The 23,314-nt window shown below is 41.8% G+C and overlaps 1 protein-coding gene and 1 long non-coding RNA gene across 2 annotated transcripts; one reads left to right on the plus strand and one right to left on the minus strand.

Annotated features, from left to right (window-relative positions):
• Window positions 1-359: 359 nt before the first annotated feature.
• LOC146600587 (uncharacterized) lies at window positions 360-12,669 on the plus strand. The gene is made up of 6 exons (XR_014897793.1): window positions 360-484; window positions 878-1,062; window positions 7,280-7,391; window positions 9,038-9,137; window positions 10,470-10,500; window positions 12,474-12,669. It is a non-coding gene; the product is annotated as an uncharacterized LOC146600587 (long non-coding RNA).
• Window positions 12,670-13,942: 1,273 nt separating this feature from the next.
• CDCA7 (cell division cycle associated 7) lies at window positions 13,943-22,976 on the minus strand. Its single transcript, XM_085322903.1, has 10 exons — window positions 22,647-22,976; window positions 22,001-22,123; window positions 21,514-21,624; window positions 19,767-20,018; window positions 19,287-19,364; window positions 18,387-18,578; window positions 17,797-17,937; window positions 17,169-17,318; window positions 16,456-16,592; window positions 13,943-16,130 (listed from the first exon to the last, which is right to left on the minus strand). Exons 2-10 carry the CDS (start codon window positions 22,064-22,066, stop codon window positions 16,100-16,102), a joined length of 1,158 nt encoding a protein of 385 aa, XP_085179029.1. The 5' UTR covers window positions 22,067-22,123; window positions 22,647-22,976; the 3' UTR covers window positions 13,943-16,099.
• Window positions 22,977-23,314: the final 338 nt, after the last annotated feature.

A 23,314-nucleotide genomic window follows, 5' to 3' on the forward strand; every position in this document is an offset into this window, starting at 1 on the left:
GATGCTTTTATCCTCAGGCCACAGAAATGCAGAGGAAAATCCAACAGATACAGAAGAAGAGTGTGCATGGAAGAATGGAAGAGAAAGAGTGGAAGCTGGTGTCCCTGGTCATACTGCTTTCTAGAAATCTTCAAGCAACTGGTGGTGGGACAWGTGAACGGAGGCAAACAGGGTTGGGCCCCGGGGTGTTGCTGCGTGGTCAGGCGATGCCCGGAGCAGGCGGAGGCRGCAGCCACGGTGCTGGAGATACTACGTGCCGAGGGGAGGACACGCCAGCGCTTGGAAGGAGCAGAGGGCAGAGGGGGAGGAGGCAGGAAGCCGAGAAACGTAGGAGCTGTTGAACGAGGGACGGTTGCTCACTGTTTGGAAGATATTCAAAATACACAGATACCAGCTTAGAAGCTGTTTCATGGAAGCTCAAGGTTACAGCACTGACTGCCTCGTGGGCTGGAAAAATACATGCTTGAAAGCAAAGGCCATTAGGGTAGGAGGGTTTGTTATTTGGGGTTTTTAACTGACAGAATCAGCTGCTGACTTGTAAGGTGGGGAGACATTAACTGCCGGGAAGGAGGAACAAAAGGGAGTGGGATCGGGCTGGAGAAAGCACGGAGCATCATCGCGGGGAGGGGTGGGCTGGGCCGGAGGGGGCCAGCGGCACTCGGAGATGAAACGCGCTGTGTGGTGCCCATCAGGCAAGGGGGAGCGCAGCCTTGCAGCAACCTCTCTTCCAACAGCAGCAAAGACCGAGCTTTCGTTTCCTGTGAAGCAAGCCAAGAAGTCACTGAAATGGTTGTTTTAACATCTCAGGCTAACTGGGAGGAAACGAACTCCAGAGCATGCATGCACAAATCAATCTACTGTCTGTCTGTCTGTCCAGGTCCCCCTGCGGCCTCCGRTGAGCCAACAGCTGCCTACAGCTTCTAGGACCTAAGCTGGTCAGAAACAGGGAGCTAAAGAAAACTGTACAGCTTGAAATGATCTGGGTTTCAGAGAGGAGGACAAAACTTGCACGGACGTGTCTGTGAGTACCCTGCCTGATGTATGTGGGTTGGCATAAAAGAGGTGAGTTTTCTTGTGGAAGAGCCACCCTTGCTTCCTAAATGCTGGCTTGCCACCGTGCTGGTGTCCGCTCAGAGTGGGGCTCCGGGAGACAGACGGGCCCCAGCACCCCAGGGCCGGCGTGGGGCTGCCGTACCGGGCCCACGAGCACGCCGCTTCGCTGCACTTGCTGCCGTTTGCGTATGGGACTTAATTAACAAACACAACTGCAGAGCCGCGCTGCAATCGGAAAAGATMCTTTGGTCTGGAGAGAACCGATTATGAGGAAGTTGCTTGCTAAACAGAGAGGAATTTGCTGTTCAGCTGCACTCAAAACACAAGAAAAAGGGAGGGGGGGAATATAACTGTGTGCCAGGGCAAAAGTACCACTGTCTTGGCACGGAAAAGAAACATTTGTGAGCTTCTGAGCTGGTATTCAAACAACGGGGAAGAAAATGAACTATAAAAATTRCTTGATGGGCTGTTGAGGAGAAGCCTCCTTCCCCCACATACACACACTGGTATCTGTGTTTTCTCTTGCCCAGATAAGATGGACTGATGGTAGAACAAATAATACCTGACACAGGTTACATGAAAACCRTGGTATCAAGAACAGAATTCAAATGGGCTGAACTCCTTGAATTCAAAGGCAATCATATAAGTGGCAAAAATATCATCAGTTACCAGTATTCATTTTTACTACAAGGCATAAGATATTGAAGACAAAACTATATAATCTTTTTCACACCATTGCTGGCCCAGTATAGGCTGATACAAGGTTCAAAAAAAAAAAAAGTGAATCCCAGGTTGAAAATTCAGATGAGTAGGCAACCTGATGGCTGGCTGCCATACCTCTAAGGTAATTGGTTTTCCACTGCGTTCTTTGATCATCTTCTCTGCAGCTCTCATCTTCAGTAAATTACCCCTAGTTCTTAATCGGAGGTTTGGCCCTCSTTCAGTTTTATCCCAGGTTCCTAGTTAGCAGCTTCTCAAACTGCCATTACTSTTTCGGGCTTTTCTTCATATACTGTAGAGGAGGGTCGGGATTCTCCATTAGCCAAGCTGTTCATTTGTATTGCCTTTTAATCATTCTCCTACCTGAGACAAATAGTTAAAAATCACCCGTGTCAAGGTAATTATTTTAAAACATATGTATTTAACTTTGGGGGGAGTGGGGAATGGCTGCAATTGCTTTCAGCCCAGGAGTTTTATACTCCTGGATGACTTCTAGAACGGCAGGTGCCCGTTCTAGGGTAAGAGGATGTGTGCCCACGCACAGCACCCTGGGGACACRATGCACCTCGGGCCTGCCTGGGCCTGTGATTCATGACCTTCTAGTTCCAGTGTGCTTCTAAACACTTGTAAAGTCATAGCACTCGTTGAGCAAATCCTCAGGGTTCAAGTATTTGCTAAGCAGTACATCCTATTAGCRAACACTTTCACTGTAGGTTAAAATTCTAAGACACAGATCATATAATGTGCTGAGAAGTATTGGCTAGGGAAAAAAAAGGCTGTCATACATAGCAGGACTACTGATAATGTGCAGTATATTACAGSCCAGCAAAAAAAATGACTAATATCAAAGCTAAACATGAATGATTTGTATGGTTGAGACAAGTAGAATAAAATATGTATTTTTGACTAAATCAGTTTTTGGGAATACCAGGCACAAGTTAATCCTTTATAAATATGTTCACAGAGTACATTAGACAGCAGCCCGCCTACACAAAATGAATGCAGCACACACTCTGATGTATTACAGAGGCAGGATAAATGAGGGAACTCTTCTGTGTTTGATCTGGTTCTGCTCTGTAATTCAGAGATACTGGAGATGGGTGGTGAGCTTCTCATTGATCCCCAAAGAACCGATACTGTTGAATCCTGTGAGGTGTAAGCTTTGTAGAGAATTGGAGGCTATGCACGAAGGACATTGTAGCTTTAGGGGCATATTCTCTTCTCAGGAATGTGTGTAACCGGCATTCACAAGTCACACACATCCTGGGGAAACTAGACCCTGTAGCGTGACAATAGTAAAAATGCGTACCTAGCTCCGTAGGCAATTATAACACTCTTACTGCTACATCTGCATCCAGTTATCAAAGGATAGATTTCCAGCAGATAATAAATGAATTTGGAAATTAATGTCTTGAGAATTTTGAAACAATGCTAAATTTGGCACACATCAGCATTCAAAAATGCAGCAAAATGCAGTTAGAGCATCAAGCCGAGTCTAAGACATTTTAGATGGAAAAAGCAGGGTTAGCACATAGATGAGGGAATAATCATTTCCAGGTTTTTTTTCCCCCTATTCTTTCCAGCTTTTTAAGCCACTTACACCAACCCTTGCTTCTCTGAGCTGTATTTTACATAGGGTGGAGGTGTTAATGCACAGTTACTGCACAATGGGGCTGTGAATTTTAGTTAATGAAAGCTTTTAAAGGCACAATGAAATCCTCAGATGAAAGGCAACAAAGAAGTGTAAAGTATTATTACAGCCTCGCCTAAATTTTTCTGAGAGCGTTCTTATGCTCTACAGACACAGCATAAATATGTATTATGGATGACAGTCTCCCCGTAAAGGCTACGTCCCACTCCTGAGTCCACCAGAGGCAAGGGGTGGAGGTCTGAAAAGGCTTAATAAAGTTTCATAATGTTTCCATTCTCCTCCTAGCTCAAGGAGCTAGAAGGGGACCCGATACAAAATCTGAATCTTTAATGATTAGCACGGCCGTCCGGGTATATTGTGTGCACAGTTAGCCCACGAGCACTGCAGCCCAGGACGGTACAGCGTGCTCTTAAAGGCTGTGGCAAGTACAAGAAGCTCTGCAAGTGCTGTAGTTACAGTCACAGTAGTGTGGCACGCTGTAAATTTACTATGTGTTTGTGTGCGATCTGTAGAATAGGAAAGCAAAGACAAGGAAATATGCTTGGTCTTTTTTCTTGATAATTTTCGATAAAATCCAAATAGCTGTTTGTTTCTGATAACAAAAATGAACAATTAAGGAGGTCTCTATTTTGCAAAAATCGGAAAGGGAAAGCTATCARTGGAGCGTGGGTGAATGCTGCAGTAACCCATCTGAAAGAGCTCTACCACCAGAAAAAATGCCTGTGAGCTTACCAGGCTGTGAGAGCAATCACCAGCAAGATCTGAACCGGTCTGCACGCTGGTCTGATCTGTCGTGATGGGTGTGAAGGCTGCAGTCTGAAAAATATTATCCTGCTTCGTGGGTGCACGCTGTTCTGAGGGCGGCATCTCTCTGGTCAGCTGCCCTGTTCTGCTCATCGTCGTCCGAGTGGTCTGGAGCCTCCTTTCTCTGACTGTTCAGAGAAATGATTGCAGCTTTGTTTCAGTTATTTACATGTTTTTCTTAACAGTTTACTATGAGCTGCTTCTGATTTAACTTTACATGCTCCGAAGTTCAGGAAAAAGCTGAAAAGATAGATAGTTTTTATATTGGCATCTAGTATTTTCCAAGCAATAGCAGGCACCTCACACATACGTCTCATGTTCCGGCCATTCGGGRAATGCATTCTGGCAGTCTTAACTTACCTGCTTTAAAAGGACTGGCATGTTGAACCAGCTGGCCTTTTTCTATTGCTATAGGTTTTCATATTATATTCTGCTGCTCCAATTTCTCTATTTTCAATGCATTTTGCACCACAAAATGCAGAAGTTTAAAGGCTCATAATGTTTATGTGACAAAAATCTTACTGCTAAGTACAGTATTACTGACGGATTAGTTTAATGCAATAGTATAATGTAATTTAATTATAGTAATAATGCACAGCAACAATCTTACTACTTATGTCAGATTGTGAGACGTTCTCTCTTAAAAGCTTCATCATTATTATTTAGTATTTAGGTTTATTTCCATAGTATCCCCCCCATTAAATTAATTTCACCGATACAGAAGAAGAATACTAGGTAAAGTGCTTCTATTTTGTCACTGACAGATTCTGTAAGAGTTCACAATATTACTAAAAACATACTTTGCACCGTGAGACAGTAGTCAGCCAGCCTGAGGTGAAAGCTCATAGACCTCTGGGCGTAAGTCCTCAGACTTGGCTGTCACCATTTAAAGAAAAGCACACAGAGAAAAAATAGATYATTGCACCCAGTCTGCCTTTGGTGTTTACCTGAGAGGTTTGCAGGTAGAGCCGTTCGAATCCCTGTGCCACCCATGAACTACTCCCACATTCGTGTAAACTGTTACAGTTCAGGGCTTTGTCTTTTCAGCCCACAGCTTCCACGGATTTCAGCTGTAGATGTGGCTGACKGCAGCTCTGAAAATCTAAGCCACGGTGTCTCCTATTGCTAGAGTGTTTTCTATCTGAAAAAATCAGAATTTTCTGTCGATGTTAATTTAGCCTCACAACAGCTCCAGAAAGAAATAGAAGAATGCATCTTCAGCCAGCACAGCTGTATGCAAAGTGAACATCTGTCCATTGCCAAATTCAGTTTAGCTAATAATAAAAAAACACAAATTTTAATCTTCCAGACAGGACCAGACAGCAAGGGAAAGCCTGGAGAGGATTTCCRTGCTTTAAAAAGGGAAACAGGGAGAGACTGAATTCCCTAAGGTCATTGAGGCAATGTGTGGCAATGCTCGGAAAAGAACCGAGCACTCCAGCAGCCAAAATATCTCCCTCACAGCCAAAAACAGATGGTTTTCCTCTGCAGCGTGACTGCATTAGCTCTATCATGGTGACATTATAGTGCAGCCTAGACTCTGTGGTTTTTGTGGTGATGCAGTTAGATAAGGTTAATTTCTGGTTAGCAGCGAGATACTGACCTTTTGTAATTGCATCATGGCAAGAACTCTCCTTGCCTTAATTTAATATCAATATGCTAGCTAATATGAATTAATTAAATTGCTGCAAACCATTGCTTTTTCGGGGGGGGGGGGGTGCATTGAAGATGTATCTGTTTTCCTGAAACTATGGAAACTGCAGAAGACTCCTGCTGTGTGCTGACCCACCTGCTATTAATTTCCCAGCTCTTCCAAAGTGTTATAAGCTCCGACTGTATATGTTTTTCCATGCATTTACACTCAAGGCAAATGCCACAAGGGGTCTTGGGCTCGGTACTGCAGYGCCTGGCTCTCAGGGCCCTTTCAGCCCGAGGAATTCGCAGCTCCACCAAATGCAGCACACGCTGCGCAGGAGCTGGCAGCGGGTTACGACAGTGTGAGGGACCTACATTTCTGCTCTTTTCCGGGGATTTGGAACATAAYAACTCTTGGTTGCACGGACATGTTTCTCTCCACCTTGGCTTCACTACATGTGTGAGCTTGTGGAGGTATCTGTGCCCAGAAGTCCCTTTTTGGGCAACACACCAGCATAAGGAGGAAACAGACTGCATTAGATTTCCCTGTGCCTCTCCAAGCAGTGTATGTGTTATGAGAGATTAAAATTCACAGCCCTTCTCTACTTGGCATAGGGCAGATGTTGTACCCGGGACCAATCTTTGGAAATAGAAATTTGCTAAATGCTAGCCTGTTCACTGCTTTGCAATACAGAGGACCACTTGCCAAATCTGCAGTGCCTTTGCACGCCACAGAAAAGATAAATAATTACACACCAATTCACTTGTGCTTTAATTTTCACGTACAGCAGAACCCCTTTTGCTAGCCAGGCTGTGCTGTTGCTGCAGCACCGCGGACTCAGCAGGAGCCTGGACAYTTTATAGAAGTGACACCACTTTTACACCTTTATGCCTTGGTGTTATTCGAACTGTGGACCATTTGCTACCCACAAGCCTCTGCATTCCTTAAAGCTTTGTCTCAGAAGAAGAAAGAAATCTGGGTCAAACTCCCTGCATCAAAGCAAGCTGGTGGGGGATTTCAACCTTCGTCTCAGCTCCACATCTTAGGTGACTGTTCTGTAAGATTTAAGGGCACTAATAAAACATCGCCCTCCTGTCTGTATTTTGCATGAAACTTTATAACAACAAGAAAGCAAGAAGTTGTTCCTAGGCCAAGATCTGTTACTGCAAATTAGGTCACCTCAGCTGATTTTATAGACAAGATAATGTACAAGTGGCAAAGGAGTCTCTGTCTCCCATTGATAATGTTGTTCCCTTGCCTATGCCTGTTGGTTTGGAAATGAATCTAGAGTTTAATATCTCTTTAAAGCGACCCTTTGAAGCTGCTTGGTTGTGAATCTTTTTCTGCCTTTTTCTTCTTTCTTTTCTCTCTCTCCCTCTCTCTCTCTTTTTTTTTTTTTTTTTTTCACCATTCAGGTGCAGTGAACAACTTCTGCACTGCCGTGAGCTTGACTCCTGGCCTCAAGATCTTACCCTCCCTAGTGTTGTCTGGATATCAGGATTTTCATCCCCCAGTCCTTCCTCACAGGTAGGAAGCACATCACAACTCATTAGTAATTTACTGCTACAGTAATTTTTATAATTACTGCCAGGAGGCCTCATTAAATTTGATCTAATGAATAAATATTGTATTTTTCAACGTGATTACCAGAACAGCTTAAGCTGAGTGCCATAAACAATTATTTTCTTCAATACGCAGTATGTGAGTGAGTATTGATTTTTATTTTGTAAAGAATTTACTGTATTCCTATCCATGGCTAGTCAGTAATAGCCAGCCCTCTGAAGTGTCAGTGGAGCAGATGGCAAAACAGAGATTGGGTATCTGTTGCAAAACATAAAATAATGCACATTAGTGAAGATAAAGGCTTATTTGGAGGTCAAGAAAGAGTGCTCCAATGTTTGTGTCTCTCTCCTAGCCCTCACAAATGCAGCCTGGTTTCAGGGGTCTTTTTGTTTTGCTTGTAAAACAGCAATACAAAAATATTTAGGCTGTACTAATAGGATGCAATAAAGTATTCTATTTCAGAAAGCTAACACATATGGGCAAACAGTGATGCAATATGTTCATATGCTTTTAGATGCAATTTATCACATGAAACAGTCTTCTAATAGGTTTAGGAAAARTGCAGAAATACATAGTGTGCTGAAATGCAAACCTGTAATACAAATCAAGGCTGAAAATTATCTTTACTCTCTAGCATCATTTATGCCAGTTTCAGCAATTCCAGTTTTTAACACATATACCTCTTTGAACTGCAGAAAAGGCATGCATTGGCAATGTCTGCAGATATACATCAGAGGAGTTCTACACCAGGACAAAAAACATTGAAATTTCTATTATCTGAGAATGTTTTCTGTACCTCCAGCTATATCCAGATACATGGCACCATGTTATATTCTATAGCTCCAACACTACTTAAATAATTTTTTAAAAAATGAATTTATCTACATCAACGAATAGCACTGTGCAGTCTAAACAAGTCTTTCATACAGAAAAGGGGAGAAAAGTCTGTGGGTAAACCCAGGGTCACTTAGGGCAACTGGTATGCCTCAAAAGATTTCTTGSTCTTTTTAATGGACACTCTTGAATGAGCGGTTTGTCTTCTCCCTCGGTTGTTTCACTTAAGGAAACCTAGGGGAGTCCTGAGATGGTTAGCTCATCCCTTCTACTCAGTTTCTTCACTGTGGCCATACTCTGATCTGGYGTCCACCAGATTTCACTGGAACGAGTACGGTGCAGTTACTGATTTATCACTGTCATCAGAACAGCCTCACTGACCATCATCAGCATGCAGCTTTCCCTCCTTACACGTTACCTCCAAATCAACTGCAGGTGGTTAACTCTGCRCAGGACCTTAGCACTCGATGCACCCGAGGGCTTCAGGATTCTCTACATCGCTAAARGATACCTACGCAGCACACAGACCCTCCAGACTCCGTTCAGCTGCTGCTTCGCTCTATAGTATCTACATTTCATGGCACTTACATTTACTCTCATAAGGTCCCCTCAATACCCAGATTTCTGTTGACACTGAGCTCATGAATACCTGCCCTTCCAGACAGGCTGTCAAACGAAACACAACTTTCCAGCCTCACTAATGGGCCAAGATTGAGTGACACTCACCGACTGATCCTTGCACAAAAAGAGCTTCTCTTCTTCTTTCGTATTTTTAGTGCCCCACATCCCAGGAACGTGCCAACCATAGCATTGCCAACCTCAGTGTGACTACAGGGAAAAATAGCAGCAATGGTGCCCAGTGGTCCGACACCTCAGGTACCTCTCTTCTACTCCAACAGCTTGTATTTTCTGAGGGTAAGGTTGGCCTTGTTTAGACGCCTCACAAACACCAGCCAAATATTGCTCAGAAACTGAAGCAGAAAGAGGTTTAGGTTTTTATAAATACTGGGAGAATTTGAGTGCCTTGTACCAGTTACCTAGGACAATTATCACGGGGATCTCTGAGGCTCGCTGTGAGGAATCCCTCCTTGCGCACTGTATGGGGAGCAAGGACACGCCAGTGAGGCTGACGCATTCACTACACGGCAGGGAACCCTAAAATCTGGCAGGACTCAAATCTCCTTGGGGGTCCTGCCAAGTCAAAAGTGTGACTTGATACCTGTACAGAGAAAAACAGAGGCTAAATTTCAGTCAGGCTCCGTTAGCAAGTGAGCTAAGCCTGACATCAGGTGAATTGTGTGTCTCATCAATAGCACTTCCTCCAGACTGAAAAATCAGATGGTAAACATTGCATTTCTAGAGCTTTTGGAAACTGGAAGAACACATAGGAACAAAAAGAATGGCATCTAACAGACTGATACTCTGCAAACCACTTCCCTTCAGCTTCTAGTACCAAAATTGTAATATCACAACTATTTTCCTAAGAGTTAAATGAAAACAGAAATAAAGGGGGAAGAAGAAACCCTCAGCGTTAACTTTCCACAGCAGGAGGAAGCCAGCAGGGCCTTGAGCTAGGCACACTCATCCCCTTCTCCCTGCTGAAAGGGACACAAAAAGAACTCTGGCTAAGCATTTATTTTTCTGCTAATGTGAAAGTTTTCTTTTAAAGAGGAAGCAGATTGAACAGAGCACGAGAAAAGAATTTGACTTTGGCTTATTTCCAGAAGTTTTTTTTTCTTCTTGATGATTCACTGTTATCAGTCATATTCACATTATAACTAGCCTCAAAAAGAAATATCCCAAACCGAAACCAACCCCCCTCCACCCAATAACAAAAACCCACACCGTGAAAGCACTCGGAAATAGGATCTTTCCTACTGCTTAATTCTGCTAATAAGCTGCAGGAGAGGAGAAGCACGTAAGGCGACAAGAAGAGCACTTGTGTTTGTGCATATGGAGTAACTGAGCAACTGACCGTACGGGAAAACACTGGTAGCACAAGTAGGTCTCCAAACCCGGCATCTTAGGGTATGTCTGGAGATGGTAAATCCCCAAGGTACTAAACAAAATAGCTGACGCTGATTTGGCTTGTGTGTGTACTTTAGCAATAAAAAAATAAAATAGAAAAACCCACCTGCATCTCTGATATATCTTTAAACTTCATTATAGTCTTTCTCGCACGGTTGCTTYGTTTTGTTTTTAAAACAGGAGCTTGCTGGGACGCTCATGGAGGAGACATGTAAGCGAGCTTTCTCGGAAAGCATGAACAGTATTAATTTTTGTATTGGTGGGAGGTTTCTTACCCAGATTACCTAACACTTYACAGACATACCACTTATGTGCAGGCATTCTAGTTTAAAAGAAAGTGAAGCAAGGCCAAAGCAATGGGTGCTGGTAGGATTGCTTCGTCGCTGTGTACACGATCAAAAAAAAAAAGAGGCTGCTTACCATATGCTTCTGTTACTTGCATCTCTTCTCACCACCTAGGACACTATTTCACTCTGCCTGCGACAATATTAACACAGAGACGATGATATAAAGCTAAGTTGAGCCCAAACACAAAGGTATAAGTTTAGTAACATTTGGGTTCCATTTTCAGGAGTAGGTACAAGTACRAGCTGTATCTGCAGGCGTACTCCAGGGGAAAGACTGTATGAGCAAGGTTCAGCACAGCAGGATCTACAGCTCAACTCATTTAAGTTTTTCTAGTTTTGAGTGATCRGCAACCAGAGAAATGCTATCAACATGCCCCTAGTAAAAGGCAGACAAATGCAATGCCTTCTTACCCTCTCCCCACCCYACGCTGACTTCTGGTTTATTTTTTCAGCCTAACAGAACTGCCTGCCATCCTCACAACCAGGGCTCACATTTAATTCTAGCCAGAAGCATACCAAATAGCAGCCAGCAGATCTTGCTCAAAATGACCGTAGCTCTGTCCACTAGACATGTTTCTGTATAAAATCAATACACACATCCACTTCTAAACACCAGTCGTAACAGGATTCCCATCCTCCCCTCAGCTCCCRGGTTCAGGACTCCTACCACTAGCATCAACCATCACACTTTTGAGCTCAGACATACAAATTATCCGCCTCTTTGCCCCCACCCCCTAGTTTTTATTTTAATCCCATCTGCCAGTTCAGGCTTAGTTTATTTGCAAACAGGGTGAGAACTAAGGGTAATGCTCTCTTCTCTCTTTACATTTGAAGCTGACCCACTCGTGTATTTCTACAGCATAGCCCAACATTACCTGCGTACTGAAGTTTAGGACTCCAGACTAGCCAGCCTATACTTGGTAAGAGAAAGCCATGACTTTTCACTCAATTTTTTTGAGTCACAAAGCTGGGAATATGAGAAGACATCAGACAAGTTTCCAAAATCTCTCACCAGCTTATGCCATTAGCCATGCAAGAGCTGCACTAGCAAAGAGCTAGGAGAACAAACTGGTTTATGCCAGCAGAGATCAGTGGGTGCCTCTGCCAAAGGTATCAGATGCAGAGACCTACGCCTTCACTTTGGGTATCGCAGGTAAAGTTTCCAAGTTAGCTAGATTCCCACATCCTTAGTATACTGAAAGCCGTTCTTTGGCTAGACAAATGTTTTGCCTTTTTTGATCCCTTTAGCCTGCCTGAGCAACTGCTACTGCTATGTTTTATGTTACTATCTCCTTGCTTTCCCCTTTAAACATTTTTTTAATTATTTTAGGCTTTGCAGCCAAAAAAGGTGCACTACCCTGTGAGATTGTGAAGGCAAAGTGGTTGTTTCCAAAGCTAGTGCCTATTTTTAAAATTTCCATTGCACCTCTCTGCACTAATGTAACCGGTTAAGAGGCTGAGCGTGTTGCTCTGGAATGTTTAGTCCTTGTTATTTTATCAGTATGTGAAGCAATGCTTTATTGTTATTTTTATAACCTACATAAAAAATGAAAGAACATCACGTAATAGGTAAGGAAGACGACAAGTCTGCCTCAAGGGAAGTTACCTAAAGAGACCTAACACTTCAACATATGGCTGTTTATTAAAAGGAAAGGGAAACAGGGAAAAAGCAGAGAACAAAGTAAAATACATTATACATATATATATATATATAAAAGACATATGTATATATGTATGTATGCATGCAAGAGACTTCCAATAGTAAGGAGGAACTTGGGTCAGTTACTTCAGTAGATACTCTATTAATTTTTTTATTTTTTAACTATTTTAATTCCAGGAATGAAGAGCTGAACTGGGTTGTGTTTCTCTTGCTGAGCTGCTGAGTTCACACAGAAGCTTTAGGCTGTATTTACATACTTAACTTAGAAATGCAAGTTACCAGTCACCCTCCCAACACACAGTCACTTGTATTCTGGCTCTACAGCCAGGATTTACCCCCCACCACCCTACCAAGAATGAATAAAGAACTTAAGTCCAAGGAATTTAAGAGTGTAACTTTCCTATTAGTCTTTTCAGTATTTATTTCTAGCATTTATGAACGATTGCACTGCAGGTTTAAAAACAAAACAAACAAAAACCCTAGAAACTGTATCAGACCTAGGCAGATCAAGTAGCACCAGAGCTGAGAATGGTGAGGGATTATCAACTCACACAGCCACTAATTAACAGTAATTCTACCTTGCACATAAGCTGCTGCCTTCTATTCTTCCTTTAAGGTTGAGCTTTTACTTCCATGCATCTTAGTTTTCAAAACTGACAGAGTTGGGATTTTTTTCCTTGTGAAGTATCTTAAYACACTGCCCATTCACTGCAGAGACAAACCATGAGTTCTTTAACTATTTGTCCAGTTGATATCAACAGTACTTAAGTAGCTGTGGTACAGAGGCTTGGGGGAAAAGCTTGTAAGGAGAAATACAGAACAATAATGTACATTTTAAACTAGAGTAACTTGCAAATTAAATATGAATTTATTTTCACATCATTAGCAACATAATGAAAAGATGAATATCTGAACAAAGCTTTTAGATAAGAGCAACAAAATGCAGTTTTAGTCATTAGAGAATATTTGAGGTCAGCTCAGCCACTCTGCTTGGTTTCTTTCCCAGTYGCTCCACCTGAATACAGCATGGCTTTATGGATTCTTCAGCTACTATCTCATACAACTTTTCTGTCTAGACTGAACTACACTAACTCGAAAACAAGAAGCACAACTGTTAGAATGGTCTTCTGCACTCAGCCTGCAGTCAAGGCCCCCAGGTTAACTCTCTACTCCAGCAGAGCTCCTCAGAGAAGTTAGCTAGAGTTTGCTTGGGTGGGAGAATAGTGGCAGGCACCTGCCTTGCATCCAAAAATGTCACTATCCTCTTCCTCATCCTTTGCAGCTCAGGATGGAGGCATCTAATCCCTCCCCCCCGCAGCCCCCAAAGGAATAGAGGTAAGCACTTCCCTGATGTGCCAAAGTCTGTATATGGCATGAACACAGTGCCTGTATATTTAACTTTCACAGTTACAAATTAGTCATCTTTGGGCCTAAGTTACCAAGCACTGAATCCAAACAGCATGACTATCAGAGAAAGTCTGGTCAAGGTACTCAGGCCTCGAGAGAGAGATCCTAATTCYACTGCTCCGCCAAGTACTACCAACTCTACTTTATAGCAGTACATTTAACTGTTTATCTGAAAGGCAGCACAAATCCAAGTACAGGCCCCTCCCCTTTATCTTTTAATAATGGTAAATAAGCAAAAATTCTAACAAAAAAACCTTTTATTATCAAAATAAAAACATTTGTACAGAACTTCATAGATTTGAAGGAATCCCAATACAGCAGTCTCCATGGCATGATGCAAGAGTTTACTTTTAACACAGTCCTTTCACACTCTAGCTATCAGAAGTCAAGCCCAACAATTAGAAAAAAAATCACAGCTCTCAGAACATGCATTTCTAGAGCTTCTTTTTCATGAAATGTACCTACAGGGTAAAGCACTCCACCTTAGATTGCACAGCTATTCATTGYATAAAAATAGAGACAAAGAAGGGACTGGAGATTCTCAGCAATGCAGATGATTTATGAAACAGAGCTGCACGTCTGACACATGAAGATCTTTTGTTTCAAAATTTCTCTCTCCTCCTCCTTCCCCAAATGCTGATGTACTTCTCAGACAGGTATAAAGTGTAGATTATTATGTATATACCCACGCAGTACAAATACTGTGCAAGTGGAGAGGTCTGAAGCCATGTCTTGTTCTAGTGCTCAATAAACGCAAGCTGATTCTGCATACTATTCAACTGTACATTATTTATAACATTGCATTCTAAATCTTACACAAAGCTTACGCAGCAGTTTCCATTACCAGACTAAGAGCATTTATACATMTTGTGGTTCTCCAGATGTAATTTTCATGGCACTTTTTCTAAAGCACCAAGTACACAAGACCCATCCACGCAGCATACTAGAATTCTTCAGCTCAATTTTTGCTGTACTCATGGTTCATTAACAATGTCATGCAAAATGTGTTTCTACAATCATGTTGAGCCAGAGAAATAGAAATATGGCTGGACCATTGAGAGGACCACAGCACTAACCACATTTGTAAGTGCTCACAAACTGTATGCAATCCATTACATCTCCCTTTTCATTCATCTTTTAAACACCTTTAGGTAAGGCAACTGCTTTTCCTCACCTGCTACTGTAGCAAGGGTGTACGTCTCTTAAGAGTATTATCTATTAATGCTTATGCTGCTCTACGCAACTGGAAGARTATTTCACTTAAGCTGGACTGTAGTTTACAAAGTTCTTACTTTCTATTTTGTTCAGAGGTAAAAGAAAACTCAGGCTCTTGTTCCCAGCGCTTTGTCACTAGCTTTCTTCCTGATAGCGGAGTTCGACAAGTTGCATCTTTAATCCACTTTGCAGCTGGCCAAAAGCCACATGAATCACTCCTCCTGTACTTATCCAAGCCCTGGTCTTGAAGGCTCCCCTCCCCAGGACCAGGGCTAATTCTACACAGAAGCAATTCTGCAGCTGGCAGCAACAGCATGAAAAGGTAAACTCCCAGAACACAACATTAATTTAACATAGGGTATACTCTATTTTAGACAGAGTGGTCACTCCACAATGTATACCAGCACTTTCRTATCTGTCACTGTCATTGCTAGGCAATCCTAGTGCTGGTGCTGTGGAAGCTTCTGGCAGTGGCTTTCTGTCATGTGACAAAATGTATTACAAAGTCCCCACCCCCCAATTCCTTCTGCTGCATTTTTAAAGTCACTCAATAGAGAACTTCCCTCAAAAGAGTCTGCACTTTGAGTTCTCTTATATAAAACCGTTAAAATGATGCCTGGAGACTGCTCTGCTGCAACCTTCAGGGCTTCCTTTTTAAACTTAAGAACAAGTAGCTGTTTTAGAGAATTTCTAACTTCTATCATGTTTTTTCAGGAGGGATCTGTATTGCAGCTAAAGTTGGTCATGAGTTAAGCACATACCTTCCCCACTTGGCTTAGTGAGAACACTGCCATGAACATTCAGAACAGCTTTATCTTTTTGTGATTAACTTTCAAGCATAAATAAAACTGCAGCACAGATCATCATATGAATAAAACTAATGGCTTAAAGCCCCATCTCCTTTCAGGAAAAAAAAAAGTTGCCATTAAAGCAGAGACTGACGCTCTCTACTTTGCAAAGTTGTTTAACGGGTAACAATGGCCTGTAGGAAAAGGCCTTCATTAAACAGTTTTTCTAAGTACGATTTGCACTGATATATGTGATAGTTCTTTATCCTTTTTTAACCCAAAAGGTGACAGAAGGAATACACTAGGTTTGTAATGTCACTTAATTAAACAATTCACTGTAAGTAATAATGCAGTATTGGTCAAAGAGTATGTAATTTGAAGGCAGTCACAGCTTCAGTCTTCCATTCCAAGTTCTTGTTTCAGACTGGAAGACAAGCAGAGACATGAATCAGTTTATCGCAAAGGATTGTTTGGAAATTCTTTAGACAATTAGCAGAGGCCATAACAATAAACACCAGCTCGAGCTCAGAACTCAAAAGACAGTGAATGTACCACTTGTTTTTTAATGAGAACTAGCAGGAACAGAAAAATGTTACGGCAAATCTCAGATTCTAGAGGCAACAAGGACTGATTTTAAGATAGTTCCTGATGTAAATTAGTGCAAGTGGGAGAGAGCTCCTCTCCCACCTTTCACTTGCTTAACCTGCTTACAGAGYTGAGCCATGCTACTGGGACAATGGCACACGTACCTTTTCAAGTAGGCATGGACATTGTCATAGCCATGGTACTTGGCTAGGTAAACCAGGACACCTGTAGCACATCGGCCATCTCGCTGTCTGCAGAAGCTACAGTTGCAGATTCCACGACATGGTGGGCATTTCCAGGTCTAGAGAAAACACAGGCAAGCCTTTTTAACTGAACTGGATTCCCAGACACTATTTACATCTGCAGCTTTCAAGAAGGTCCTGCTTCCCACTTAGTTCTACAGCAAAAATCAGCCCTGCAGAAGTTGTCTGAACAAGTACAGAAGAAAATCAAAATTTTTCAGTCTAAGTGATTTGTCTTCCTTGCACTTAACCACAGGAAGCCTTCTACTCTGCTCAACTCCTACACCATTTCAGCAGCCCACAACAGCAGCATTTTATTTGTTCTTTGTATACAGTTTCTCTCCACAGACTACTAAACACTAATGCAAGGCAGAAAAGAGAACATCGTATTAATGCTCACATGCAAGCATGCTTTGGCTCTTGTAGTTTACTTCTGCAAATAAAACTATGGAAACAATGACTACATGGAGTTCTATAGACCACAAGGTTCTGTGACTCAGTTTGAACTGATCTAGGAATACATATGCACCACAGCACTGCAAGGAGTTTCCCTGTTAGAGCTTGTAACTGTGAGTAACTATGCTCAACTCCAAGAGAGAGTGATATTATAAAACCAATAATCAAAGCTGTCTTACCGGATCCAGCAATGCTGTTCTGACATCTTCCCCATACCTATTGCGGAGACACGGCCCACAGAACTGGCCCCGTACACCTATGCAATCAGGGTTACGACAATTTGTCTTGGTATCTATGGTTTTTTGGCGACACTGATGACAAGTGGAGCCCTACAAAGGAAAAATAGTTCAGGAAACAAGACAATGAAGATGGCTCTTTAGTTAGTCGAATAGACTACTTAAGAAGTAATGTCTTTGTCAACTGGCAGTACATATCCTGAAACTGAAAGTAAATTTGGATCAAGGCTATTTTAACATTGTATCTACAGTATTCATTAAAAACCGCTTTCATGCGTAGGTATCTCCTAGGTATGACTGCAGTTCCAGGGCAGTAGCAAGCTAACTGGCTYGGTAAAGGCCATTCTATCGATTCAAGAAAAGATAACAGATGACTGTTCAAGATCTCAGGTATACTTCCTCTCTCTTACCGTCCRTCCCCTCCAACCCCCCCCCCMAAAAAAAAATAATAATCATATCCTTCTTAGTAGAGGGAGACCTTCCCTTTGAAATTTGACACTAAGCCACAAGCGGGGAATAAAAAGCAATGACTTCAGAGGGTCTTCATGTCACAAAGTTGGACTATACTTACCATGGCCCTGTTATACACTTTATCTCTCGCAGATCCACAAATATTATTCAGTTCTTCCTCTGTTATCTCCTCAACTGGACGCACAATGTGTGGAAGAGCCATGGCACCACGGTGACCTCTCCTGGGAGTCTGGGCTTCATGCTGAATAGTGAATATAGTTAAGACTAGTCTCAGCAAAAACTCTACACAAAATAAGAATGGAGATCCTCAAAGCAGTGCTAACAGTTCAAATACGCATCTTCTACTTAAACAGGAGATGGTCTATTCAAACAGGAGATAACAGTTTTTGCAAAGACATACTATGTGGATGCAGCTTCAGCATTTCACCAATTAAGTGAAATGCGCCTGGCTGAGATTCTTAGGTCCTGCTGGAGTGCAGGAGCGAATCATTCTTCCACCATGGAGGGCAGGGGTGGGAAGGAGGAGAATATCCAAAACATGCAATTCTCTGTACTTCTTTCCAGTCCATGGCATATTCATAATCCTAATTAGCTCTGTAAAAACTTCCCCTCCCTTTTTTTTTTTTCCAAGGGGAAAAAAAAACACCTTCATCAGCAACCTGCAGTTGAAGAACTAGAACCTCCACATACCTCCAGGTACTCATCAGACATCTTTCTTCTTCTCACTAAGATGTACTGGTCATCATCATCATCATCTTCTGGTAAAGGAGTAGGTGGACCTTCAATCAAGGACCTGGATCTTGTGTGAGGCCGAGAACTCCTGTCTGGGTTCCTCCTCAAAGCACTTCTGGGAAATGAACGTCTTGGAAGTCGCTTTGGTCCCTGGAAAAATATRACTCCCTTATAGAACTGGTCAAAACCAAAACAAACCCCGTATCATCCTCCAACCCCACTACACATTCCCTCCTCCAAAACTCATGCCTTCCTCCTTTTTCTCCCAAGGAATCCCTCTCTCCTTCCCTTCCTCCTCCTCAACTCCAATCAGAAAAACAAGGTAAAACATGTTTGTATTTTATTTCCACATGGACAAAGTAGTTCCCTCACACAGCAGCAGCAGAATTCAGTCTATGAAGAGCTGTCACTTTTATTGTTGCTCCCATCTTCACAAGGCTCTCCAGTAAATTAGCGGAGTAATAGATTTCACTTCTAATTCCTGTTACTTTAAGGACCTAGTTGGGCCTAATACCATTTTTTTCAAGACTCTAAATTGAAGGGATATTGAGRTTTGAGCTTCAAAGCTTGAGCTGTCCTCCTTATCTCCAATGTTTGTCCAAATACAGATTTACACAGCACCCGTTGAGATTTTATTGGCCTGTGGAGATACCTAGGCCTTTATGCGTTCAATCTGTTCAGCTTTATAYAGTGGCAAATCGGAAGAGAACTGCACAATGAGGATGTGTTTTAGTAAGCAATAAAATTCTGAACTGTACTTTGATTTACCTTTTTTTTTTTTAAATCCAAGAGTCCTGTTTTGTAATGTCAGAATTTGGCTCTCAAGTCTGAAGGCAAATGCAGTAAGTTTATACTTACATGACTGGTAGTTGACAATGATCTTCTCCCATCAAAGATACCAGAAACATTTTGTAATTCGGCCATTAGTTTTGCAAGCTAATGAAAGAAAGAAAAAGGAAGTAGAGTCTTAAGAGGGAGTTTATATGYTATTACAGCTGATTAGATTAGGGCAATTGGCTAGAAGTACAACTACCTTATAAAAAATGCAGTCATTCTTCAATTTTTTTTACATTTACGTCTTACTTTATGTTCTAGTGACTACAAGTAATTTGAAAATGCTCAATCTTAAAAGGCTGCGAGCCTAAACAAAAAATAGGGCTTCAATGCTTTTTTTTTTTCCCTCTTAAAGGACTTAGCCTATGGTTTTTTACATGCCAGTGAACATAAAGTATCAGAATGAAATATTAGGAATGTAGTATCAATTACAGTTAATCTGAACAATGAAAGAGGACTGGCTAAGAAAAAGGGAAAGAAAAAAGACAGACGCTGTATACTTGCCATTGCTTTGTTTTCCTTTATGTTTAATGCTCTTTTTTCTAAAAATGTGGACCCCTTTTCTTCAGAATCAGAGTCTGAATCTGGAGCAGGCATCAGCTTCTCAGGCAGCGAATCCATCTCATCCTTCCTCCTTTTTGACCTCCGAGTTGGGAACTTAATAGCTACTTTTAGAGGAACAGAACATTTACGTCTTCGCTGAGTTACCTCGTTTTCAGCATTTACATCATTCTCCTCTGAATCTGATTCCAGCTTCTGTTAACAAATCAGAATGGAAGCACATAAAACCAAGTTGCTCTGCAATTAAATACTGTATGACAACTTTGTGTGTTGGAGGAGGTAGCTTAAAGAGGATATCTGGTTGAAATCTAAACCTTCATTTCTAAAGGTGTGCTTGTGGATGTGGTAAAAAGCTGTCAGAAAGAGCTACACTGTAAAATTGAAACACACCAGAAGAGCTTGGTTTCAGTTGCAACAAYCTTAGCTGCCACCTTCCACTTGCCTGCTTAGTGGTAAAGACTTTTTGTGTACAAGTTCAACGTGTTTGACAGAAGGAATCACTTCTTAAGGGCTTTTTACAACATACTGTACTTGGCTGGGGAAAAACATATATATTACACAGCTCTCCACACAGTCCAAGCTTATAACCCATAAAGAACACCCATCAAGGGTGAGGCTGATAGCAAGTAGAAACTTCCAGTGCCAGTCAMTGAAACAATTATGGATAAGAGCCCAATATTTCCTCATCTTTGAATTCTGATGTCCTGTTTTGCTGAGACTTTTACAATAAAAAAGAATGCTATAGTGAAGACTAATTAATTTCTTTAGCTGCAATGAACTGTTGTCCAGTTTGGGATAGCCTTTTATTTTGTTTTAGTTCTGGACTCAGTAAGACTTGGTCTTATATGGGTCACAGGTAAGAACAGTTTCTGCTTCATGTGTATAGTTCTTCATTAGTTTCATATGGCCATCCCTATTTGCACAGTTTTATTAGAACAGGTATGTGGATCTGGCTTGCCCACTTACATGTAGTTACTGATTCCTTTCTCTTACATACCTATTCCAGCTTTGCCTCCTGCTTGTTATYTTTACCACTGTGATTAATTAACTCAGGTACACATCCTCTTCCAATCAGACGCTATTCTCATCTAGCTATTCCTCAGCAAAGTTACGATAGAAACTCATCTTGTGCCAAACATGGTAATACTGTTCTCTCCTCTATTCAGCATCAACTCTTGGTCTTTTTAACAGTAAAACTGCTCTTGCGCTGAAGTCAAGGAAAAGCAGCAAGGAGGATTCCACCCCCTACTGCTATAAGGGTAAAGCATTTCCTGTGTCATTTCCTGTTGCACTGTAAAAGCACAGCGGTGACTGCAAGTCAATATACAAAGAGATTTCCCTCAGGTTTGCTGGAGTCGGTGAGCTAGCATAGCATTTGGCATTGTGTAAACCAGAAGTAAAAGAGTCTATATTTAAAGAGTAAAATCCAGTAAGGATAGCTTTAGGATGTATTATATTTCAGAATCTGTATGGCACTTTCTGTTTTGGCCTTGCAAAGTTCAGGGGTTTGGGGGCTGTTCAGGGAGACAAAAAGAAACTATGGCTACTTGGACTGACACACTGAAATAAAAACGATGTTTCTTTCTGACAACATTAGAGTTGAATCTGCCATTATTACTTTTACTACTTTTCAATTAAAAATATGCAAAAATTTGTATTTAAAATCACAAATTAAAATCAACCATCTTACCAATGCACCTTGAATCTCATTTTCTGAAAAGCCACAGAAGGATTCATCATCCGAGGCTTCATAAAAAACTTTTGCCAATTCTTCTGTAATATCCGACCTAAATTTGGGTTTCTATAAAGAATAAAATATATTTTACCTGAAGTTGCACACAAAACGATTCACACTTAAAAACACACTATACGCAAATAGCTTTTGTAATAAAGAAAAAAAACAGTTCAGGGATTTACAAGTGGTTTCAGAACTCTAGTGGCATATTATCAGGCATGTTAGGTAAGCTGACATTTCAAAGGCTAGAATAAATAAGTAATCTGCTTCCAACAATTACTACCTAGAAGTACAAGCAAAGTGAAATAAAATTACAGTGCATAGCATAGACTTGTAACTATTATACAAAAATGTAAGTGGAGCAAGCAGTTTTAATCATGCACAGTGCATGTGGGACGCTACCAACATTGCACATTCAATCTTATTCTTGTACTGTACTTACTGTGTTTGCAAAATTATCAGAACCAAAACTGTCACAACTATCATCAGAGGATGAGGATGTTTCCATGGGAATCAGTTTCGTATTTCGGAATGCTGTGAAGCTTTTCCTTCCCAAACCTCGTCTCTGCAAAAGAAAGATGGCAACACCACTGAAGTGGGAAGACATCTACCGTAGCATGCTATCATTTTAAAACAACTTTAACTTGGAAGTTTAGGACATTTGAACATTTTAGGACGTTCAACATGCTTGACCATAATTGAAGCATCTCAAAACAGTAGAATTATCATCACCATTGGAAGAGGTATTTCGGAAGTTAGAAACGGGAGCAAAGCCTCTGCTCCAATGAGTTTCTGATCACTCACAGATGAGTTTTGCTCAGTATTTAGAAATACTTCTTTTATGTTGATACCAGAACTGAAAGGCACAGAAAGCACATCCTTCTCAACTCATTACAGAGAACATTGGAAAAAATACACGTACACAAGTAGCATCTAGAAATCCCCTTTAGTTTATTAATTACTTTTCATTTGAAGCCAAATACTGATTACAGCTGTTGAGCAAAGGGCTAAGAAGCATATCCACGCAAAAAAATAACTTTGAAATAATAGCTTGGGTTTTTTTAATTTCTATTATGAAGAGGAACTACCTCATTTAACGGGCTTCAGCGCTGCATTTCCCAGGGAACCGTTCCGTTTGCAGTTTCCCCTTCGCTGGAAATCTGCTCCCTCACTTACAAGCTACTCCAGCTGAGCACCGTAACTATCAGTTCACAGGCCCACCTTATCAGGGCCAAATATTTTACAAACATAGTTTAAATTTTAACTAGCAGCAAGTTGCTTTATCCTAGAGCTCAAGTAATAGAAACTCCAACAACGCCACAGGAACTGGAGGAACCGGGGCACATCTGAGGCCCGGCCCACACATCAAAGTTTGACTGGTGTTTATTAGGTGCATAAAAACTTCCAAAGCGTAACTCTGCGACGCGATGCAGCTACGCCAGCCAGAGACCTGGCACAGATGCAGCTCCGGATACAAAAGGGAGTATTTCTGGCACCGGTTCTCGCGGCTGGGGGAGCGCCCGGCAGAGCAGCCGTGCCAGCGCGGCCCGGGCTGTGCTGGGTGGGCTCCAGCAACGGGGTCGCCACACAGCTATTCTGTTAAGCCCCTTGAAGCACGGATAACCCCGAGATTTAGGGCTCCCACCAACACATAAGCAAGCCGTTCATTTTCCTCACAAGAGGCCACAACCGCTCGCCCCCGCTGGGAACACAGCACGGCCGGCCCCGCACGCCGCCCCCGCGCCCGCCCCGCGCC

The sequence above is a fragment of the Rhea americana genome, unplaced genomic scaffold (assembly GCF_003343005.1).
Source record: "Rhea americana isolate MKP2758 unplaced genomic scaffold, rheAme1 scaffold_12, whole genome shotgun sequence".
Taxonomy (NCBI): Eukaryota; Metazoa; Chordata; class Aves; order Rheiformes; family Rheidae; genus Rhea; species Rhea americana.